We start from the raw sequence: 26,128 nt of genomic DNA, 5'->3' as shown, positions 1-26,128 counted from the left end.
TGATACGACATTCCAAGACACGAGTGTCACGTCCAAATTACTAAATACGTATTTAATATATAATTATTGTCCTGTAAAAGAAAAGTACTAAAATATAGAGCTGCAAATAATTTTCTAAATATAGTAAGTGACGTCACCTTTATTGATTGACGAATATGTCATCTGCGTGTCTATTAATATTGATTGATTGATTTTGGTATACGTAATATAATTACTTTAATTCAAGAATATTATAAGTAACGTTATAAAAACATGAAAAGCAAATATGAGTTTTAATTTTTGGTGACTTGCTTTAAAATACATTTAACAGAGTTATATTATATTGATAGATTATCCAAAAAAAAGTCACCTCTCTTTGTAAAAATCGTTACCTAATAATCATCTTAGATTTGGAATAAATAAATTACTTTTCAAGAGATTCGTGATTCGGAGCTGTTGAACCAATTGTATTCAGTCCCCGCTCATTAATGTCAGTGAAGAGAAACATTACTCTATTTCCCTTACTTCTATTTGTTACTAATGACATCATTATACGGTTGTTTGTTTTAATTAAACTTAAAAAAGAACCTTATTTTAAAGACCCCAAAATGTTTGCAAGCCTATGCGTCCATTTATTGTAACTGAATTCCCTTATATATAATATATAATTTAATTAACCTGACTGAAAAACTCTTTTTGATACAAAGTCCTAGAAGATATTCGTATCAAAGAAACATATCAGAATAGTTTTCTGCATATATTTACTTCAATAAAGATTAGTGGCATCGGTAACGGACTTGACTTAAGTGTGAACTAATCCTAACAATTCCATCAAATTAAACATTTGTTTATTTACACGTCTCTTTTATAAGGTAAGGTAAATGTATATATAAGTCTGACAATATACAAAGATATTACATTAGTATTTTACTATATTTTTCGCTATTAGTCAAATCACTACAGATATTGTATTATACTAGTCCTTTTCTAATGTCATTATTCAATAAAAGTCAATATACATATGTAAATATATAAATAAAATATTTTACCACAAGTGATACATGAAGCGTCCTTTTTCATCGATCTAAAAAACGACGAGGTCACACAAACAACCCTGACAAATAATCGAAATATAATTAGATCGGACTTGAATGTTTCTGAAAAATTTTTAAGTTTTAGGAATTAAAATTCGTATTTACACTTTTTTTTTTAATTTTCAATAGACATATATCGTAAAGTTTTCATTTATTATTCTCCTATAAACATTTCACAAATTGATAGGAATACAAGGAAAATAGCATGTTATGAATCATATGGTACACAAATTATATGTAATTTACGAACTATGGCTCGTAAGAGGTTTCGGTTACCTTAATGTTAATATTTGTGTTATGGTTTCGTAATGTCTAAATATAAGTAGGTTTTATAAACATTTCGTGTTGTTTGTCCACTAATAATAATTGGAAGTATTTTTCAATTCCATGTACATGAAAAAGAATTGTTTTAATATTGAAAAAATGCCTATTATTTTGAAAGTTAAACATGTTCACATATAAGTTAAACAAAAGTGTCAAATATTTAAATTGATTACAAGTTGGACATGGCGAATTAAATTAAATTAAAGTATATATCAACGTCATCGTGTTTTAGAGTTGTTGAAATTACGTTAAGCGACCTATATATAACTATTGCAATAGTGTATCACTGCCTTAATGACATTAAAATAGAGACAGGGAAAGATGATTTGGAAATGGACATTTGTGCAATTGTTTCCGTTCAGTGAAATATAATGACTGCTTTTCGTCTATTGCTGTGACCATCAATGATAACTAACCATGGACCGTAATAGTAGTTTCAGTTACATGTGAAGAGCTAATGTTTCAACAATTCCTTTTGACTTTTCCTGAAAATATTAATTTATAAAAATGTTTTTTGATATAATTAATATATATATATGATTGAACAATAATGGATTCGTTGCTTTTTAGGGATACATAAATTAAAAATTAATTAAATTAATAAAGGGATACATAAATTAAATTAAAAATTAGTAATTAAAAATTTGTAAGGATACCAAAAGGTTTTATTCGTTTCGTTCAGGAAGCCAAGAGTAAAAAAATATATATATTTAATAGTGTTATTGAGCATAGTTTTTCTATATCAAATCATTTAGATAATGATATCTAAGATTTTCACTTGTATTACCCGACACCTTAATTTTATTTAAAATTATTTAAATATTCACAGCAAAGTTTATTTTTCACTTAATTTGAAGTTTACAGTTAAATGAAAATCTCTCTGAAGGCGAAAATGTATTCGTATCTATTTGCATATCCATTCTATTCAAGATTTTCAGTGCGAATGTAAACATAAAATTATATAATTTATAACATAATATTGTGTTTACTTTACATATAAGTTTGAGATAAAAATTGTGAAAAGACAATATTATAAGCTTTGTGGTGGATTTTTGAAGTTCATTTTTTTTTACATATAAGTTTGAGATAAAAATTGTGAAAAGACAATATTATAAGCTTTGTGGTGGATTTTTGAAGTTCATTTTTTTTTACATATAAGTTTGAGATAAAAATTGTGAAAAGACAATATTATAAGCTTTGTGGTGGATTTTTGAAGTTAATTTTTTTAAAATGTGGAAATGTACAAAAGTGATCCTTCAGTTGCGAGTTATTATACACACTTTAAGATAATTGCTTTCAGGAGGACATAGCATTATTTGTTAATAATATTGGGATTTTATCATTAGTTTGTTACAGTTATGTTTGTAGATAATTTTTTTCCGCTTTGTCCTATTTAAAATCATTTAATCTCAGTCTATTAATACTGGTTGGTTTTGTTTTGACGAAGAAAAATCAAAATTTGGTAATGGATGATTTATACGTCTAGATCTAATTTCAAAAAACACTTTACGATTAAATTCATTTCAATAAAGGTACACTCATAGTGACTAAAAACTGTAAAAAAAAGTAATTTGAGTTTTTAAAAAAAGCTTTAAACTCCTTTACATGGTATAAAAAAAAAATTACTTTCTGTAGAGTTAGTTGGCTAAAAATGTAAGAAAAAGCAATTTTATTTTAAGAAGTTTAAAAAAAAGCTTTACACTCGCATATATGTTATTAAAAAAATATTACTTTCTGTAGAGTTGGCTAAAAATTTTTAAAAAAGCAACTTTATTTTAAGTTGTGTAAAAAAAAGCTTTAAACTCCCTTATATGGTATAAAAAAAAATATTATTTTCTGTAGAGTTGGCAAAAAATGTAAGAAAAAGCAATTTTATTTTAAGAGGTTTAAAAAAAAGCTTTAAACTCGCTTATATGGTAACAAAAAAATATTACTTTCTGTAGAGTTAGAAGTCCATAACAATGCAGCTTAGAAAAACCTAGATATAGGAATAGAGATTGAGATATATAAAAAAGTAACAAAAAGGAACTTCACAATTTATCAAGTGTTAATTATGCATTCTATCAGTTATAGAGAATTTACAAAAAAAAACTTACTTGAGAAGTAAAAGATAAGTAGATATTCAAATTAAAAATATAGAACGAAAAATCATTACCAACACGAGTATGTTTAGCACCTGAATTTTGGGATGTTACCGCCCAATGGTTTTGCAACTACCGTGCACTCCATCACTCCTTCATTTTATTTATTCACATTATTCTAATGTTTATTTTATAAAGAATTTACAGATAATTTAGTAAAATATTAATTTTAGGTTATATTTGTGATATAATACTAAAATTAACTATCCTTTTAAATTAAATAACGATCTCTTTTTTGGTCGAAGTCTTTAGATTGATAGTAGACTGGCATTTGTTATGTTATATATTTATTGAAGTGTTACAATTAAATGATTTAAAGAAGCCCTAAGTAATTTTTTATCCAATATAGTTATAAAGCCTTCTTAACGGTAACGTCTGTTTATACACTACAATAGTTATGGGAAAGGGAATATACGGGTGACAGTTAAAGTTTTACTGCCGAGAATATCCCATCAGATATTTATGTCTCAATTCGGTTTCATTCATACATTACATTAAAATGAACCTTAGATTATTGTGGCTGAGATATAAATCCTATTCTAATGTCATTATTTTCTTTTTAGAGTAAAATAATAAGACTTGTGTGGAGAACTTTGGTTTGATATTTACGATGCTATTCTAAAGTATTCAAGGTGCAAATTAACATCGATAATTAATATATTGTAATGTTGTTGCTTTATTCTTATGCAAGTAAAATTAAACAAGTTACTCTCTTGTATATTGGATTTTTTTCTGGAAGAAAATTATCTCTATGAATTTAAACAAACAATATTAATTACGTAATTGCATTGTAGTTTATTTTTTGAACTACGCAAAATATTCTTGTAAGTAATAACATTAAATATATAATAATCACACGATAGATAAAATATACACACTTTAATAGTGTAAAAATATAGTGTGACCTAAATACATTTTCAATACACAATTAATACATCTAAAACAAAATTTTGTTCCATATGTTGCCACGATACGCCAATATTAATTACAAATTGTCGAAGCTAGTTAGTCTCGTAATATTGTTGCGGAGCGCGATCTTAAATGATATATAACATAGAATTGATTTACACTTTGTAGGGTTATTATGTGTCATATTTTTTTTAGCACACACATACATTACTATTACATATAGAGCATAACGATAAGATGCATTCTCTACCAGCTCAGGCGCTACTTTAGGTCTGTGCAAAAATTTTTATCATATAAGTAAATAGAATATGTATGTAGGATGATGTAATAAATGCAAATCATTCTCATGTTATATTAAATGACTAAAAATAAAGATAACATGATTAAGTTAATAATTCATGTTTCCTTAAAAAAAGCTTCTTTACATTATTATTTGAAAGTATCGTGACAGGGACTTACGTCTAGTCTCTGAGAAATTAGTTCCAGAACTCTGAAACAGCTGTCCTGATGTTATCGAAAAAGAGTCCGATAGAAATCTTATCATTTATTTTATGCTTCTCAGGTTTCCATTGTGTTAAATTTAATTAAATTCCATTTTAACATACTCTAAGTACATTATTGTTTTAACTCATAACAATAAATACAATTCTATCCAATTCTAGACGAATGATTTTGGAGTTAAAATATTAGCGTAAAGAAATGCTTCTTTTGACTGTTATAACTAAGTGATTTTAGTGGAGTCTATATTTTAAATATAGCTGATCACCAAAAAATCTAATTACGTAGGTGTGAATTAAATTTTGTTATAGTGTCCACATTTTACATCAGCCTACGATAGTCCATTACTGGACACAGACCTCTCTCATATTTAATACATTTAAATGTAAAAATTAATCTTAAAATAATAGGGTATTTACACGATGCTATTCTTTATCACAGAAATTGACTGACAACTTCATTAAATAATGAATTGTTTAAATAAATGTTGACGTGTCAAAATATTTAATTACTAAGAAGTTAAAGCTCATTAAATTGTTACGGTTAGTAACAAAAATTAAATGGTGCAAAAAATAATACTTTCGTATAATAAATGGACAAAAAGGACATATATGTAAGAATCAAAACTATTATGTCTTTATACATGTAGACATTGTATAAAGACGTACACAATAATACTAAAAAAACAAAAATATTTTGCATAATAATCAAATTCAGAAGATGAACTATGATTCGTATGAACTGGTAAAGTTCGACTAATGAACAATAATTTTAAATACCGTGTTCTTTTTTCCTTACTGCTGCTATAGCTTCACCGAAACAAACTAACGTTACACGTGTTTATGAAAATTTGAGAAATACTCCAATACTATTGCAAGACAATACTTGTTGCTCTATGTTAGTGATACTTTAAGTTAGGTGACGATGAGATGATATACCAATAAGGGTTGATAACCAGTACATATCTTGTGCTATATAAATGAAAATATTACTTATCTGCAAACAATATAGATATAGTTTCAACGATCCAAATGTTGGAGTTATCATTGAATACAGCTGATTTAGTACATAGCGTTCTTCCCAAGAAAATATTTAGAATATCAAATATTTTACTAGGTGGTCGTTTTCCAATAGTTAGGACAATCAAACAATATGATAATACCCTCCTGAGTGGTGTTTGTATTAAGATTTAAATATTCTACTAATATTAAGTTCAGCCTGTAAACGGTAGTCTTAGTGATTGGTTCTCGAATTAAATATGAGACGAAACTTCTGACCGTACCATGCATTTACGGTGCTGTTGCCGGGGCCATAGCGTTGCGGGGACAGGAGCTTCAACAGTGCTTGGGACTTGCGACCCTGGTGTAGGTTTGAAGGGTATCTAACACTAGTTAAACGCTCATCTTCAACGTCCAAGCTCTCTCTAACAAATCTTACATTCGAATAATTATTATGAATATGTATATAATTGTAAATATAAATAAATTAATTAATTGTAAGTTATATTTAGTTTATATATATATATATATAAGTTAGTTTTAAAATTATTTAAAATTAAATCTTTTATTTTTGTAGACTTAAATAATAGTAATTATCTTTTTGTACATTATTTGTTTTTTTATTTACAAAAGAATTAGGCTACGCCTGTATAACTAACACCTACTTAGTAACAGATAAATTGCTATTGTTTATAAATGTTTACTAATTACATTCTTATAAGTTGTGGAATGGGTTCATTTAAAAGTGGCATTCATGTTTGTGGTTTTAAGAAACATAAATTAATAGTATTGGTGTTAAAATATTATTCATTGTTTGTTATGTTTCACTCAGAAAGTTCTTTTTTAAATAATTTATATTGGTTGATGAGTTTTTAGATTGAACATTTAACATTATATAGATGTACAATGTATTTAACAATGTTCATCATTATACGACTTGTTATTTTTTTATTACTTTTTTGTGTTCATTTCTTATAAATTAAATTTCTTGTGTCTTCAGAGTAGATATTCATATAATAATAGTTTTTAAAACAACTGTTCTCAGTTGATTCAATTCTAAGTTCTGTCTTAAGTGTCTTCCTCGTTTCTATTTTATAGATAGTGCTTTAAGTCCCGTTGGAGTCTGTTTTAAAATTTAATATGTTTTATTTTTTATTCTTGTTTTTTCTTCTATTATTTTTTTATATGTATTTATAACTGATAACAGTTATAGATAAAATAAATAATATCGTAAATATAACAGATTTTTTTTTAAGTTAACTACTAACATTAATCAAAAATAAAATTTAAATACCTAGAAAGGTATGAAAGTTTAAAATTTATATGTAAAGTAATATGAGTCAACACCAGAAAATATTTTGCAAGTCAAAATTTTTTTAAAGACTCAATATAATATATTACACATTATTACTTGAATTTTCCTGCTATAATTCTTTCGGGTTAAAATATATTTTTTTATTAACTTTATATTAGAGTTATGTATATATGTAGTTTGGAATTACATTATTTTTTTTTTAATTTTTTATTTGATTAGTGATTAAGTTGAACATAATTGAATTAATATAAAAGAGCAAAAAGTTTTATATAACAACGAATGACTTAGTCTTACACTATATTGTTTGTCTTTAACTTGAAAATAATTAGGGATTTTAATACAAAAGCAAAATTCAACTCTGTTTTAAATTTTCTATATCACAAAAAAAGTTATAAAAGTGCTGGCAGGTTAAACTTTTTTCCATTTATTTTTGAATATAGTTTTTTTTTTTTTAACAGCTTATATGAATAAAAAAATTATCGGGTCTTTTTAAATTATTTCTGATTTCTGTAGCAAATAATTTTATGTATATTAAGGAGTTTATTTGTTCAATTTCAATGTTCGATGTTGTACTGAATCTTATGCTCACTAACAATGAAATTAGCAATTACGGAATAAATTATGCCAAAATGACACCTAAGATTGTGGCGTGTACATATTTAAATGAAACTAAGTTTTTTTCGTGTTAAACGCGCTTTATGATTTCGTATCTATGTTATCCCGACGTTTCATTCCTTTGCAACACCTACGATCACGGCAAGAGGAGATGTAAAGGAATTGAAACGTTATCATCTTCATGAACCTATCGGAGCCCACTGCTGAGGAAAGACCTTTTCTCACATGGAGAAGGTTAGAGCATTAATCACCACGCCTGCTCAAGACGGGTGGGCGATTTCATTCTTATAATTTGAAATTATAAAACCAGGTTTCCTCACGATGATTTCCTTCACCGTCCGTCAGTGGTGTCTAAATACTCTTAGAAAGTACATATGATTCGGAAAATATCACATTGGTACTTGCCAGGTTTCGAACCCGTGACCTCACGTATGAGAGGCGGGCCTTTAACCTCCAGGCCACCACGACCACGACTGAAACGTTAGGATCATGTAAATATAAAACGCGTAATTCCCAAAAAACTTAGTGTCGTTTAAATTTTTCCAAAGCAATTAGAATTATTTGATAAAAGTACATTAATATAAATCTCACACAATTTTAAAATTCTGGAGCAGCATTTTGTTTACGCTTGTATCAAACTCATTTTGAATATACCCATATCTGAGTTTGAAATGGCTTTTTATGTTTTATTTTGCACTATTTTTGGCTGTAGGTCAAAAAAGTTACATATCGCATTCACTAAATGTTCAGTGCCAAACTTATTGTCTATAGTTAACAACTATTGTACTATATAAATGATAATGTAATAGTGTTCAAAGAATTTTAAGTATATTTTTCTCACGTGTTTATAATTTCAGCAGGTCAATGGATCAAGAGTAAAGGAACGATTCGAATCCAAAGGGAATTGCGATACAGACGGAAGAAGGAGCGGGCGAAAAGACAAGTTGGTAAGATATATAAATGATAGAAACTAGCTAATTGTTTAAGCTTGTAATTTTATGACAGATAAAAAAATATATTAAATTTTAAAAACTCCCTACCCATTAATTGCATTAAACCATTATACTGGCATGCGTGTCGTTTTTAATCGTAAGTTAAAAATGCCGTACATAATTTTGGGAAATAAGCAGATACTCTTAAAAAGCTGCTCCGATATTAACCAAACATAGCCAAGGACTACCGCAAGGAAACTGACTTTAAATAAAAAAGCCGCATCGTATTTAGTTTATACGTTTATGATCTACTATGTCATAGACAGACACACACGCATAAACATGTGCATACGCACACATACACTCGTCATTAACTAATTGCATATAACCAAAGGGTAGCAATAATTTGTTTGATTAATTAATAAATTTTTCCTTAAAAATAAATATAATAAAGAATATGTTTCTATCGTTGTAAATTTTGTTTCATAGAATTTATTTTGAATTTTATATCTCTATTGATTAGCTACAAAAACAAAATTTACTTCGATTGTATATTTCAAAACGCAATAGATAAAGGCTTAAGGCAAATTAAAATGAAACTATATCAAATTGTCTCCTGATAATTTTACATTCCAAAGCCATTGAAGCAATAAGACGCCTTCAGAAAGTGTTCTTTATTGCGTGGGATGAAACAGATCACTCGATTTAGCTTACTTCTATTTAATAAGAGGCTTCCGTTAGGACTTATATTTCTACATTTTTTTATTTTACATAGAAATTTTTATTTAGCTCCTTTGCATCAAAGATTAATTACAGTCATAGACAATTTTTAAATATATTAAATAGATACCAGTGTCACTGACTCAGGTCTTGTACATGGTAGGTTAGTTATTAAAGACCTTTGCGATCGATTTAAACTACAAGGACATATACATAGCTTACCTTGTACAATAATCGAAATATAATTTGGTCGAACATCAGTTTTGAAAATCCATAAAAAGTTGCTCGTATTTAATTTATTTCATGAGATTTAGTAAATGTATGTATATAAGTTGCGCATATCTCTACTTAGAATATAAAAATCATAAGTAAATGGTTTTTTTTTAAATAGTGATGAACTGGAATTTCACCAGTTGGTAGGTGGTAATGAAGCCATTGGCTGTATCTCATAACTACCGATTCCCTTTAGTCTTAAAGTAACCTAAATTATGTATATTTTGAAGCAAAATACACACAGAAAAACCGTTCCAATTCTCGAGATAGCGTGTGGCTTCGCCCCGATGCGAGGAAGATCTACAAGGATTGGGCTGGAGCCTAACATATATGGTTCCCTTATGGTTAAAAAGGGGATGTAGGAATTAAAGTTTGCACTGTCTGCGCCCACACTCCAAAGTTATAAGAATACAAGAGGCTAGCTGTTTATGACCATGCTCAAGGCGGACTTGATTTGTTTTGAAAAGGTTATGGTCACCCATAAGCCCTTTTGCACATGTCTCTACGGATTTCAAAGTAGTGAAAATATTCCAAGTTTGTATCTTTTATAGTATAAAAAATTTTCAGATTTTTTTCCATATAGTGTTTTCTTTAGGAAATTGTTCTTTTATATTAAATATATATTTTTACTAAGTATGAACTGCAATTCGAAGATAGTAAATTTAAGTTTTTGCTAAAATAATTTTCATCATCATCAAAAGATTCTATTTATTAAAATAAAGAAATTTTTTGTTAACAAAACCAATTTACCTTAATGCTTTTTAATGGGAAAATTCAGTGAAAGTAAATTTACAAATATGTATTACTTTAACTTATATTATATAACTATAGAAGAAGCTTCAATTATACAAGATTTTGTTTTCCGAGATCATAGATTTATATTATCTGTTTTATTTTCAGAAAATTCAATTGAAACTGAATATTAATATCGCGTTCTTTGTGTTTTTGGTACTTAAAACATACTACGCTCAGAATATTTCTTTGTATTAAAGGAATTCGTGATGTGAATGTCGAAGTCTGGTTGTGTTCTTTATAGGTTTTCGCTTGATTCTACTACTTATTTTACGAGAAACTGTCAAGTTCAGGATATTATTTTCTCATATACCGTATTAAATGTTCGAGATTTCTTGTTATTTCATATTTGGACGTAAGTTTAGCTTTAGTTAAGCTTAAAACTGATGTAAATATATATAGTCGTGGTGACCTGGAACCTGAAACCTGAAACCTGGCAAGTAACAATGTGATCTTTTCCGAGTCATACGTACATTCTAAGAGTATTTAGATAACACTGACAGACGATGAAGGAAAACATCGTGAGGAAACCTGGTCTTATAATTTCAAATTATAAGATTGAAATCGCCAACCGGTCTTGAGCAAGCGTGGTGATTAATGCTCTAACCTTCTCCATGTGAGACCTTTGCTCAGTAGTGGGATCCTGTAGGCTGATATAAGACCTCTTATCCTATGAATAGAGGAGTCACCAAAAACTGAAATAAAAAAATGTTATACATACAATACATAAATATATTGGAGTAATTTCAATCATTAAGTGTAACGAAAAGGGATTAAAAGAATTACTACGTCTAATAACGAGGAGATTTGGATTGTTATTATTCTATGAATTGTATGGAAGAGCAACAGATTAGCGTGATTTGGTTATATATTGTACGAAGGAATGATAATCAAAAACGGAAAATTGACGAGGATTAACGTAACTGGTTAAAAGGTTTATCTTTGGATGACCGAAATGTATGAAATTGATTGTGAAGGAAGGAATAACCAGTTATACATGACAGGTGATTTAGGTACATATAATAAAAGCATACACTTTGCTAGCCACCATGACCTAGAATAGTGCAGAAAGATGTTTTGAACGTATTTTAAAAAACAGACAAAAATTTATATATTAAAAAAGTTATAACATAAAATTAAAGAGTGAATACAGAAGCACGCAAATTGTTTGCAGCAAGAAATAGATGCAAACTCAATTTCAAAATTAAATTCACTGCAGGCAAGCAAAAGCTCACGAGTTTTTGTTCAGTTGCATTCAGTTTGTTAATCTAACCAACCAGAACTGCTTCTAGTGTTCAAAGTTTAGGAACTTCGAAGTCAAAGACTAAGTCCTTTCTGGTTGCTCTCATACGTTAAATATAATTTTCGAAATGGTGCAGGAATAACGGCATTTGTGTTTGTTTTTAAGATTTTGGTTTGAAAAAGTGTAAAACCCAACATATGCTCCACACTTTTTCCTTAGACTTTTAAATGTCTTTTACCTTTGAGTACCTTTTAGGCACTATTATAATAGGTTATATCAAGAAAAAAACAGCAAAAAAACCGTAAGTTTTTCGGATGAAATCAAATTTTAATTTTTTCATATTTTTACATGAAATTATACAGAATCGTTTGAAAAAAAAAAGTTTAGTACATTTATTAAGATAAAAAATAATTTTATAAACTATATTTTGTTCTAACAAACTACATGTTACTTGTATCCTATTGTAAGGATGTAATAAAAAAACATTATTCGATTTATTGTAATATAAAATTCACAGAAACCGTCACGGAGTCAAGATTGGAGATAAGTTCGCGTAGATCTACTCCTCAGTCTCGTATTTTAGCTGGTAAGAGTTGTACATTATAAATAGTACTATAGATAAAACTTTTTACTAGCATATATACAGTTATAACCAATATTAAATAGGACCTTCAGTATATTTAAAATTTTAGAAGATTCCCTATAAATTGTCTGCTAAAGAATGACATTTGATTCAGAATGGAGTGGTGTGACAGGGGGTCCTCCAGCTGAAGTGGTATTGAGGTTACATCCATCAACAGTAACTTACCCTGGACAGACAACGAGATATAACTTTTCCTCGACTGAGATTGGTAAGCATTAAAAAAAATTCAAAATAAATTAAAAAAATACGACGTCATCATCTAGAGAGGATTTGACATATATATTATGAAACTCAATTAGTGTGGTAAGTAACTTAGGGTTCATTAAGTATATGTAATGAATAAATATAACTACTAATTCTAATAGGTAAGTTAAATGTCCCATTGCTTCCATGCTGAAAGAAGTCGTGAAGGTCAACATCTAGAATCATACAAGGCACATCGATATGGTCTGTATGTAGTGACGAACATATTATTCGTTACAGAGAGGAGTAAAGTAACTGATTGTCCACCAGCAGAAGTAGTTTTGCGTCGACACACCTCAAAACCAGCACCTGATATAACAATCGCCAATATGTCCTTGTCAAATGTCGGTCAGTATAGCAATATGTTTTCCAGAGCAGTGTGCAGATACATCGTCATCATGTCATAAAATCGTGTTATCTGTTTCTAGTTTGTACTTTCATCTCACCAAAAATAAAACGGTTTATATCCGCCACAGACATATAACATTTACATTAAAATCTACTCATATAGAGCTTTTATTACGACATTGTTTGTGAAGATTTATTTAGAGTCACATTATTTACTAAATAAAGAAAATTCCTGTCACCAGATGGCAGTGGTGTGGTAGTAAGAGCCGAGGAGGCATTAATAGTTGCCTTCGTTCTCTTACTCTGGGTTGCTGCTATAGCTCTGTTCTTCAACCGTTGGGGCAAGATCAGGTGTGTCTATAAACTGTACGTAGAATTTTGCTTTTGTATTGCTTGTGAATTTATTTTATTTTCAACAGTCCGGAACATAATTTGAATTTTAATAAATTTTTATTTATTTCTATAAAATTCTATTTCCAACCAATAAAAAAAATGTGCATAAAGTATTAAATTGCCACGATTGTCCGTAATGTTACTATAATAATAAATATCAGCTATTGTTATAAAATATAAATAGTTTAAAGAAAAGTAAAAACAATTACCGTAAAATCAATATTAAACTCCATATAAAAAATTAAATAAAATATCTTTATATATAATGAGCAATAATGAATATAGTGCTAGCAGCTTCTACGGCAAAAAAGTTTTAGATGATACTGTAATTAAATTAAATCAATCTCTGTTTCCTAGGATGCTTGAGCCATATCAACCCAAATTTCAACAGCAACATCGACAAAGTTGCGTGCTCGCGGAAAATTCTGTTTCAGTACCCCCTCACGTAAGTATGCTACTTATACTTTTACTGTATCATAAAATAACAGAAGCTATTAATTTATTTGAGTCTAGAAATAGCAATGCTATTTATATGAAAATTACTATTGTGTCTGAAAGGAAAGTTGAAACTAGTCTTATATGCACTAATAATATCATTTTCGAGTCACTAATAATATTCTCAACTCGTATATATATAAAGCACTGAATCAAAGCAAATAGAGATAGAAGATTAGAGTTAATAGAGTCATCTACATAAATATGAGGAATATAATTTTGTACAATTTATTTAATTTGTTGTGTCTTTTTAGCATCGAGCATCGCTTTCTCGTGGTTGTGTCTCATACGACTATGGAGCATCGTTCCCTGCATATCAACCCTGTGGCTATCTTTCACACCGGCCACGACAGGTAATATTATGTTTGACAGTGCTTTATTTCATCACTATTATTTAAGTTTAAACAAATAAAAATAAATTGGGCGTATTTTATGTATATTATTTGTTGATTTCATTTTCCTATTATTCAGGAGTTTTTAAAAGATTTTGAATTGTAAAGTAACTAAGACATTTAAAATTTAAAATTTTATTTTCAAATCATAATATTACTCATATAATTTTAGCATTTAACAGTGACAGTTAAAAGAATAGAAGGTTTATTTCTCTCGATTGAGATTTAAGCTCAATTGGTAAAGTAGGTCAAAGATTCGTATGCTGCCGGTATTGATGATTTTTTTACTATTTTTTCGAAAACATTGTAACGATTATTAATATACAATTTTATGAATGTCTCCTTAGAATTCTGTATTCGTTGGAAGTATGGGTGGAATGACCCTTATACCGGAGAGTCCACCGAGACGTTCCCGTTCAGCAGCCGACCTGCCAGCTTTGATTACACCTTCCGACCACATGCCCCACACGCCGAGATCATCAAGGGCAGCAAGCCTCCATAGTGCAGTAGACCTTAGAGTATGTGCCCCATCCCCAAGAACTTCGAGAGCCGCAAGTCTACACTCAGCAGTGGACATGCCCCAAGGATCAGTTCAAGTCCATGTTCGAGGTTCAGTGACAAATTTAAACAGACCACGAAGTCCAAGACGATTGACTATTACCAATGTATAAGTGACTCAATATTGATGGACCATTTTTCTTGATAAATATCGATTTATTTATCACCATTATTCTTTAAAGTGTACTCTCGAACATTGGTTTTATGAAAAGAATGTGAATACTATAAATTGTTAAAGAGCCAAAATGTGTAACTATGTTCATATACTTTAGAAACACACATTTTGTTCCTTCTTGTAAATTATAAATAATAAAAAATATATCCTCTAATATTTTAAGGCTTAAAAATAACTTAATTAACAAGTCTTTGCTTGTCTTAAAATTTTTCAGTAGAACTATCTAGTAATCTTTATCCTTCTCTTCATATCTATCTATCTATAAATATACTCGTATGTATTAGTCATTAGTACTAGAGTCGTGTGGTGCTATTTAAGAAACGGTAACTAATTTATTTGTTTTATAAGTTCGACTTAAACACTGCTTTCTCTTGTTACAAACAAAAATAAATAATGGTAGGCTAAGAACTAAATGTTGCTTACTGTTTGAACAAAAACTTTATTGTACAGCAGAATACATTTGAACGACAATCATACGCAAGAACAGTAGGTGAAAGTACTGTAAAGGGTTTAAGTCTTACAACACAACATTTATCAATTATTAGTTTTGGGTATTTTTAACTCAACTTTGCCCTATCTAATACGTCCCTTATTAACTTTTATTCCTTACATATTGATATATTAACACTTTTAGTTTTTTATGTGACACAATTATTATGTTTATCACGAACTGTTAAATTTTCATTATAATCAATAAGCTCATAATGTGATCTAAGACTTTCGCGAGCTTTAATTTAACAAAACTAATATTTTTCGGATTATTTTGTTAGTTGGTCTTGTTATTTATCATAATTAATGATAAAAATAACAAGACCAACTGACAGACAATCACATCTCATCTGCCCGTGATTTGCTGCAAAGTAAACGAAACGTCGGGAGTATGTAGTTTTTTAAAGTAATAAAATACGCGTAGTCTAATCCAAAAAATATCCGTTTTATTTAAATCAATAAGCTCGTTTTCATTATCTTATTTGTTAAAGAGCATTATTTAAGACGATACCTTTAGCTTGGTATTTTCCTTACCGGGAGAATTGATGGATCCTGAGATAAACTCGACAAAAATTTTGTATACAGAGATTCTGTAAAAATCAAAATATATATATATAATTTTTTTTTTATCCGCATGAAATTTAAAATGATGTCATATAGAAAACTGAAAGTGTGTATTAGTCCTAGTTTAGATTTTCTATCTTATCTTCTATTATTACTCTTTCAAAATTACTATTAAATTTAATTGCCAAATATTTCCTAAACATCAAATATATTTTTTAAGGTGTTGTGAAAAGGGTGTGGTAAAAGTTGAAATAATAACTCAAATTAATAAAGTCTTTGCGTCTTATTCTAAAGTACATTTAATATATTTACATATAATGTAGAAGTTTCAATATTTTAAAATTAATATTAAATAGTAGGATACATAATTAATTATAGAATCGTCCATACTCTAGCTCAAACTCGACCAAATCTATACAATTATTAGTGTATTTTCGAAAATATCAGTAAAAACAAAAGATTTTATTAAAATATTCTTGACAAATAAACTATGGAAGGATAAATTCATGTCTAGAGTACATGCAGTGTGGTTAATACGTCTTGTTTTTCAAAAACATCATTGAAACCATTTCTTGAATGAAAAACGTTGAAATTCGAATTGATGTAACATTTTAATCAAAGTTAAATAAAGCATTTATTGTATTTTTACTGAAGTATGTATATTGCTGATGATAAATTAATTATGCGATACGGCCTTTTTATTTACCTTCTACTGATTTTAATTTTATACAAAGTGATATATGTATCTCCTATGAATTACACTCATCACAGGTAACGTTTGAGTTTATGTTACAACGAATGCAACAACGCAGGCGTGATTATTGTACCAAACACTGATAGCTTCATTTACTCGCAACTTTACAATGGACCGGTGTTTTTGGAATTTGTGTTTTGATTTTTTTTTCATTGTTATACATTTTACTTGATTTTTCTATTACTTTGCAATAACTGTGATCACTGGAAGAATAAGTGAAACTTTCTGTTAGTTAGTCCTCTTTTGTGTCATGTATTGGCACCAGTTATTTTTCCGTACTGGATGCTTGCTCTGTGTTTTCTGGTTTCGCAGTTTTAGATTCCAGGTGTTAAAATAAAAAGTTATATTGATGCTTAAATTCATAGGACTCACGAATTTATCTCGGTATATCTATTAACAAAGTAACAAAGATATGTAGTTTGCTAAAAAGAGTATAAATGCTAGGCTTGTTCACTCTACATTTACACACTGAAAACTCTGATGCACGTTTTTTTCAATTTCTGAGATATCTTTTTAACATTTGTTCTTTAATTCTTGCATCGAAATTTATTCGTTTGTATCATTTATGAAAACGATTGTGAGAAAGGTCCTCCTTATGAGTTCAATGTATGACAAATCACCCTAATAGATATGTTTAAATCCACCCGTTTTTTGTTCTAAAATCACCAAAAATTGTTTCTAGAATTGGACTTGTGTTCTATGTGATTTATTTCTGAAACCATCTTCAAGATGCTATTTATTCTAACAGTGAATTGCGGAAACAGGCAGTATGTGTATTGTGAGAACATCACATGGTGCAGCTCATCTTCTAGATGATTTCCCTTTAAGATACCTACGTATATATAGGTCTCAGTATAAATGGATATTCTGGAACAGAGCACAGAGCTTTCTCTTTCGAATCTTTTATAAACTTAAGGGGTATTATATTACTTTAGCATAACCTACCATCTGGCTACCTAATGTGAATATTACATATACGAGTATGTTGATTGAAATACAATAGGTTTACTTGTCTCCACTGTTAATGCCAACACCGTTATTTTTATTTCTTTTTGTAGTTTCTCATCTAACTTATAGAATTTTGTTAGATACCTACTCCTTAGTTTTATTACTAAGTCGTTTTTTGTAATTATATCGAATTTCTTTTATCTTATATTAAAATTACCTTTTGATGCATCCGAATATGGATGAAAATGCTACAACATAGTTATAATACATTCTACAGTGATCGCTCATGTTATAATTAATTCTAAAGCTTCGAATTTACATCAGCCAAAGCCTAAACAAATCTCGAACTTGGTTTAATATTGTTTTAGGACAAATAAACAGAGGCAAAAGACAAATATATAAATGTTGCTTTTCATCGTTGATCTCTATGATCCCAATACGTCATAAAATATATTTTTGTTCATTATAAACTGTTTTTTTTTTTAATCAGGCCTTATAATTTGATATGACGAAAATAATGTAAGTAGTAAAATGAAGGCATGAAACATAACTTATCTAGCCCATCTAAATCTGAATATTAGATTAATGTTTTTATTTTTTAATTCTTGTAGATTAAAGCGATAATGTTCTGCGACGTGATCTAAAATATATTATATAAACTTAGATGATTTCCGCACTAAAGCAAACAGATTGGATTGGTCTAAATTATTTAATGCTTCATACGTTGAGTCTAAGATGCATTTAACTCTGTCATTACAAACCTTTATGACAAACACGTGCCTATGACATCAATCATCGTTAAGCATTTCACTGCTCCGCTGCTTACGACAAATATAACGAGTTTTATGAGGATACGTGATTGAGCTCAAAGGCTTTACAAGAATAACCCTTCTGACGATTTGAATTGTATGAGTAAAAAATAAAACATACTATCTTAGAATCGAGTAATCGCAGGTGTATTTAGATTATGTCCTTATCGATGAATTTAAAGTTAATTAGGAGAAAAGTTAACAATTTAAAATCTCATTTAAAGGGGGAAAAAATAAAAAATATGATTACATTTAATATGCTTTAGTATTATTATTATCTTTCCATAGCAAAAATCTATTTAAATATAAAGCGCAAAACATAAAAATAATAAAAGGATGTGTGTCCTAGATTCAATGGACGGGGACAGACATAGGAATAATAGCTTTCCGTTCAACAAACAGTGGTCTGAAGTAGTAACATGTCATATAAATGGCTGAAGATATTGCCTTTGAGACTTCAAAGTGGTTGAGAGAAGTTAATACGATATCGTAATATCATATTTTACAGGCATTTAAAGGTTAGAATTGGAATTATTAAATTTATATTTTTCATCCGAAATGTAAGTCTTAAAAAAAATAAGGCCATTATGCATACTCTCTGGATCATCATTGATTAATTCTATCAAAATATATAGTCTGAAACATGTATTTTTAAAAAGATATTACTCTCGTTTTGGATAAATTATTTTAGTGTTGTTAAAGTCATGACTAAGCTTAAGTCCGATTAAAATATATAAAATGACAAAATGACAAATTTCTCTAGCAATCTCAATAAAGAGGCTTATAACGCTGTGTCGTGTGAAGTGTCTAGTTCAGTTCTAGCTCTACCATATTAACTTTTCTTTGAAATGATATGTGATGTTACTTGAAAACGATGTAAACAGTTTTGTTAAATTGTTTTAAAAAGGATGAAATGCACATTTATGATTCCTCGCCGTTATTGCAATGATATTGTTATGCTATCATATACGAAAAACCTAATATAAAGTTAAGAGGACAAATGGAGAGATATTACAAATTACTTACGGGCGAAGGTACTTGCTGGGTTATATCATCACTGGGTGGAGGCCCGCAAGGGCGTGCACAGAGATTTGGGGTAGGGTAAGCAGAATATGTTTGCAAAAAATACCAATTTTCAACATAATTTCCTCCTCTAAAACGTTGATAATATTTGCTCAGTTACAGCAATCCGATCAGAACTAACATCTATATATTTTATAAACCTATCAACTACCTCTGAGCTACGAAAGTAACTTAAAACGATTTCGATCTGTTCACCATCGCTTTATAAAAGTTAATGAGATTTAAGACTTTTGCAACTATTACTAATTATAACTATCATAATACTTTTTATTAAAACGAGTAACATTACCTTTTTTTTAGTTAAATCTAAACTGGTCACATACCTTCCCTTGGTAATTATTTTAATTTTGTCAACGAACAACAACAAACGACAACGACAAATTCAAAAATCAAACGACAATTGAAAATATACTCGCAATAAATTTCGTTAAATACACATCACAAGTACAGAGCTTCAGCTACAATTTTCCATAATTAATTAATAAATTCACTCATTAGCTTATTAGAACTTATTCATTTGCGCTTAGAAAGATAATAATACCAAAGTGGCGAAAAAAAAAAAATTTGAACAATATACCAACAAATTAAATAGTCCCTTTTCATTTCACAGTTTCTATGACTTTTTAAATGAGTAGGGTTAAGGAAGCAGTGACTTTCGAACACTAACACTAACACATGCATAGTTTTTGCACACACACTTACAAATGTTTCCTGCATACAACACTAGATTTATAGATAGGTTCTTTAGATTATTTGTATGGAATATATTGACCGAATAGTTGTGTATACGGACGCTTTGCCTGGGAAGCGGCCGCTAGCAACGGCCGATCGAACCTGTTAGTTTTTACGTTAATAGATGGCACTTTTAACAATTTTACAAAATCATGAATCAAATGTCATTTTAAATGTCTATTAACATTCGTATTTCGTAATATATGATTAAAAGTATGTAAGTAAGAATTAAACAATGTAGGTTTAGTTGTTGTGTAGGTAGGGTAAGCAGTACTTATTTGCAACTATGGTGTGCACGCCACTGGAGGCCCGGGCCAATCGAGTAAAGGCCTAGGCACCTCGGATCACAGCTTTGGCTTACCGAAGCGTGATCCGATGGTGGGATAGAGCAGCGTACACCCGCCGCTGGGTTCATGACTGTGGAGGAGATTTGCCCACACTTCAGTTGATGGATCACCCGGGGAGACGGAACACTCCGTCTTGTGCAAGTTCTTACTGGTCATGGATACTTCGATGTGTACCTGCACAAGAGCGCTAAAAGAAAGTCAACCCTGTCATCACTGTGACGAGTCGATGGATACGGCTCGTCACACGCTGGAGGAATGTCCGTCATAGACCCGTCACAGCGCAGATTTGGCGGACTCGGTTGGCGAAAACATATCTCTTCCGCACGTGATAAGTGTCAAGAATGGGAAAGAGAGGTGCTGGTGATGGGGTGATGATGAGAATGATTGAGAAGTGATTGCCAGCACGAAGGCCGCGGAGCACGATAGGGAATCAGCTTCGTTCACTAATCCGCTCCGCAGAAGGAGGCTGGGAAGAAGGAGTACGTTTATTGCTTCTTTTCTCAGCTGTAGGTCTGGAGGAAGGGTGGCCTTTGAGCCTTTCAACCCACTGAGACTTAAGCTGTTAGGGCGTCCTAGTTTGCTGGGACCCTCCATAAGAGAGGTACCTAATTGCGCCGGGGTATCGTTGTGAATGCAAAAGTGATCCAATAATGTTCCACTATGGCGAGGAGGGTAACCGTTGGTTGTTTTAGTGCGTAAATCAACAAGCATGCGGAGCTAAGAATGCTTGCCTAGAGTCTCACATAATCACCCCGGTCGTTAGGCTTGACGGGATGGGAAAGGGGGGTATGAACCAATGCATTTTTTCCAACGTATAAAAAGAGGCCTGCGTTGCTTAAAAAAATCATAATTAAATTTATTATTTTAAATACCATGTAAGGCGTATAATATTAAAAAAAGTATTCGTAGTATGTTGGGCTAATAAAAATTATAAGGTCGTTCGCGAATTTCTGCGGTTGAAGAAATTGTGAATAAACGAATGCCGAATAAAAAATTGTTATACATATTACACGTAAAATTTATACGCTGAAGTGAAAATGGGTAATACATTACTCAAGACGATCAAATAGTCAATAATCCTAAAATGTGTTGAAGAGGAGGTCGCGCTTAGGAATATAAATTAAGGAATTTAATATAAATTAATTTAAATTAAAGTAATAATAAACTTAAATTAAATTAATTTAATATATTAGGAATATACAGTGAGGGACGTACTGCAGCCCCATGAATCGTTACTTTATTGAAATCTAACTTTAGCATTTGTTGAGGCTGCCTAGATCCGGGTATGTCTAAGTTTAGCTGTGGACAGCTATTGGTTGATTTCAAGAACTGATTATTTCAAATGTTTTAATAAAAGAATTTCACAGTGTTTACATGTTTGTATTAACTACCCTGGCAAAATAATGAAATAAATTATTGCTTTACTTAATTTAAGTGTCTATTTATATTTTTATCACATAGCCATTGGCACACAAATTTGGCTATCTTTTTGTGAAAATTTTGTTGGGATTGTTATAAAATTACAAGACCTCCTACAACTTATATCCTCCTACAAGGCCTCCTAAAACAGAAAGTTCAAAATCTGGGCAGTGGCTGCACTTCTTCTTTTTAAAAATGTGCCTAACTAACATTAGAAGTTTGTGCTCATATTTCCACAGTCAACTAAAACTTAGAGACAAGTCACCTTCAGTTGCTTGCTGAAAGGGGGCGCCGATTCTGTGGCATTTCCTATGGCCTACACACGTGGTGTAACTTGCATGACCAGATTACGTTCTCGAGAATAGGTTTTACTTTTCAGAGCGTCGCAGTGTGTACATATATATATATATATATATATATATCGGATTTTATTATAAATTCATTATTTTAAAGACAGGACGCCAGCCTCGCTGACGTCTCTAATGTCACTTGTTTCAGTAAGTTCCAGATATTTTAAAATGAAACTTCAATTCTTCTAAATGTTCTTGTATTTCTCGAAGGTTCTTTTATGCTCCGCACTCGCTGAACTCTGCAGTCCCTGTCGTGCGTCCAGACGTCATATTTAAACCAGAATTCAAACATAGTTCTATTCTCTTTGATTTCGTTTTACTTTTAACAATAGTAACGACGACCAATAAGGTGTTATAATAATTGATGCCAGTTATTTCCATGTTGCATCCGTCATTGAAGCTGCTTGCGCCGATACGGCCATTCTGGCATGCGGTGCGTGCTCTGCACCTGCCTGGTGATGTGTTCTCTCCTGCTTAGCTTTCGTTATGTTCTCGTACCCGTTGCAGGTCTCGTAGAGTAGATGGTCCAGGTTCAAGAATTGATGCTTCATCATCCGAAGTCATGCCGATACGGTTATACTGATGCGTGCTCTGCATTGTTTTCTGTGATAACAGAGAGATACTTATGTAGTCTAGGTACTTCCACAGTAAACCTAGATAACTTTATATTGTTATAGTTATGGTTAACAAATTTGTTGTGGTCGTATGGGTTACGTTGTTTATTACGACTCATCGTGAGACGAAATCATAATATCAGGTCCAATTATTTAATCTACTTATGGCTTTGGGGCGTCACACGAACATTCATAACATATGTCATAGGACGTCTCCATCCGCGTACAACACAATTTTTTTTTTTTTTTTTTTTTTTTTTTTTTATTTGTTTGTCGTAAGACGTGTCCACCCGTCTACAATTTTCTTTTTTTTTTTTTTTTTGTCGTAAGACGTGTCCACCCGTCTACAATATTTATTTTTTATTAATGGTTTTTTTTTTTTTTGTTATGGTTCGGATCCGCACGCCAAATGCATCTTTTATAGTAATATATCTCAAACTAAGTGTTAGACAATCACATTACTAGCAACGATTTATGGAATGCGTTTGAATGAAGTAATTTGAACAAAATGAAATACGCTCACCGGATAACTATTAGGTAGGCGAACAGTCCACCTTACTGCTTGCTTAGTAATTCTGTGTCGTCCCTCAGACGCTGTGAAGTCTCATCGTAGCTGGTCATGTGCCACATTCGTAGCTGGTCATGTGCCACATTTCGAAGTCATCCACGGTCTCTCAAAAACCTAGCTTTGTATCTTCTTTCCGCCTCGACCATCCTGTTTTGAATGTGTTGGTGCATTACTTCGATTTAAACGGACTGATTGTTGAATTGTAATCTAAACTGTCAAAGCATAATTGACTTCTTCGTATGTGCAAAACAATCGGCAAGGATACTAAATTTTCCACATGTATTCTTATCACGTAATAAATCTGCTCCGGTTAATATATCAGTAGTCGTTTCAAAACCTGGAACTATAGAAAATTATTTCTACATTAATAACTATTTAACTATTCATTGAAATAGTAAGGTCCGATCTCAATCCACGCAAATAGTTTATGATTTGTTTTCTACACCCAGAGATATCATTTGCAATTGATTCTTGTATAACGCACCACTGCGATCTTGCATTTTATTTAAGAGTACATTTACCAGTTGGTATTAAATTAAAATTCGGCGTGATCTCCTTATTCCCGTCGGAAACACGATTCAAACGCATGACCACGGTTAGCAGAAAAGGAACAGAAATTAGTTATATTCGCAATAGATGTATTTGATCAGGATTTTGGAGTCGAGTATGCTTTCGTTTGAATTACAGCATCGTTTTTGTAGAGGCACTGCCGTTAACCAGACATGTTGCAAATATTACTGTGAAGAGTATGTCTATTGTCAATTTTAAATAAAGCAATAATCTCAGTAGTTTGATATTAAAATCATGCAAGTTCTTATAGATCGAGTGAGTACCTTTCTACTCAAGTCTTCCCAAGGCCTCCCTACGTCATCTCATGGTATTCTTAAGGATACAGCAAGAACCTGTGGTTGGCTCAAGAGTAACACGCGATTAGTTCAGAGGTACGCTCTCCACATCTGTGGTGTAGACTTGTCTTCTCACGGCTCCACAAGGCATCCCTACGGAATCTCATGGTTCTCTTATGGATACATCAAGGACCCGTGGTTAGCTCAAGGGTAACACGCGATTAGCTCAGAGGTCACGCTCTCCAGATCTGTGGTGTATAATTGTCTTGTCACGGTACCACAAGCCTTCCCTACAGAATCTCATGGTTCTCTTCAGAATACATCATGGACACGAGGTTAGCTCAAAGGATAATAACAAATGTTAGCTATGGTCTCACGTAATGCCTCTTGTGTAGATGTTGCAACTAACCAATCGTCTGCACACTTTCTAGCTCGCTCCTTTAAAAGGCTTTAATTCGAATGTCGTAGTTACTGATTTGGTACGTATTGACAGCCGTAAAGATGCGTTTGAATCAATCCCGAACACACACACTATCACCGGGATCAAAAAATCTTGTTAGTAATTTTAATCGTATCCCTTGTTTTTTTTTTAGTAGCAAACGTTCGGTCACGCTCTGCATTGTTGACATCATTTGCATGAACGACTGAGGAGCGTTCTTCATTACGCAAGTTCTCCGGATGATTATTTTCTTGAGCTGGATCAGGATTTACAAATACACTAAGACCGGCAGTAACTGATCACAGGAGCGATCCCACTTCTGATATCAGATTTTATTATAAATTCATTATTTTAAAGACAGGACGCCAGCCTCGCTGACGTCTCTAATGTCACTTGTTTCAGTAAGTTCCAGATATTTTAAAATGAAACTTCAATTCTTCTAAATGTTCTTGTATTTCTCGAAGGTTCTTTTATGCTCCGCACTCGCTGAACTCTGCAGTCCCTGTCGTGCGTCCAGACGTCATATTTAAACCAGAATTCAAACATAGTTCTATTCTCTTTGATTTCGTTTTACTTTTAACAATAGTAACGACGACCAATAAGGTGTTATAATAATTGATGCCAGTTATTTCCATGTTGCATCCGTCATTGAAGCTGCTTGCGCCGATATATATATATATGTGTGTGTATATGCGCAATGACTCAATTCAAGTCAAAATAATAAAAATTATAATAAATATTGATTTTGATTAGTCAAGCAGAAAACATTTTGACGTTAATCTGCAGTAATTAATAGGCATGTAATCCAAAATATAGTAGACTAATACATTAGAAAATAATACATTAAAATGTATAATATATATGTTATCCAATTATTTATTAAAATACTAATATAAATTAAATAGATAATTCTGGAACGACTTTTTGTCATTAAAAATTTAATACACAATGAAAATTACTGGCTTAGAAATTCGCATCGAGTTTCAATCTTACTTTTTCTCGAGGGAATACTTCGTCTTTTGTTATATTTGCATTAATATTATGACTTTCCACCGACATTTTATTTAAATAACAAGATCCGGAATAT

At 30.9% G+C, this 26,128-nt stretch overlaps 1 protein-coding gene and 1 long non-coding RNA gene across 2 annotated transcripts in view; one reads left to right on the top strand and one right to left on the bottom strand.

Moving 5' to 3' along the window:
• LOC116770292 (uncharacterized) overlaps positions 1-15,242 on the top strand; it is a 35,471-nt gene extending 20,229 nt beyond the window's left edge. The window contains exons 3-10 of the mRNA XM_032661706.2: positions 8,731-8,820; positions 12,351-12,419; positions 12,571-12,684; positions 12,960-13,067; positions 13,310-13,418; positions 13,818-13,905; positions 14,210-14,308; positions 14,695-15,242. Coding sequence (XP_032517597.2) covers positions 8,731-8,820; positions 12,351-12,419; positions 12,571-12,684; positions 12,960-13,067; positions 13,310-13,418; positions 13,818-13,905; positions 14,210-14,308; positions 14,695-15,018 — 1,001 coding nt within the window. The 3' untranslated portion in view covers positions 15,019-15,242. The remainder of the gene's footprint in view (positions 1-8,730; positions 8,821-12,350; positions 12,420-12,570; positions 12,685-12,959; positions 13,068-13,309; positions 13,419-13,817; positions 13,906-14,209; positions 14,309-14,694) is intronic.
• Positions 15,243-23,681: 8,439 nt separating this feature from the next.
• On the bottom strand, positions 23,682-25,231 carry LOC133320223 (uncharacterized). Its single transcript, XR_009753661.1, has 2 exons — positions 24,591-25,231; positions 23,682-23,904 (listed from the first exon to the last, which is right to left on the bottom strand). It is a non-coding gene; the product is annotated as an uncharacterized LOC133320223 (long non-coding RNA).
• Positions 25,232-26,128: the final 897 nt, after the last annotated feature.

This window comes from Danaus plexippus (assembly GCF_018135715.1).
Source record: "Danaus plexippus chromosome 13 unlocalized genomic scaffold, MEX_DaPlex mxdp_15, whole genome shotgun sequence".
Classification (NCBI taxonomy): domain Eukaryota; kingdom Metazoa; phylum Arthropoda; class Insecta; order Lepidoptera; family Nymphalidae; genus Danaus; species Danaus plexippus.
The sequence above is the reverse complement of the archived record's forward strand: the minus strand, read 5'-3'. Positions and strand labels throughout refer to the sequence as shown.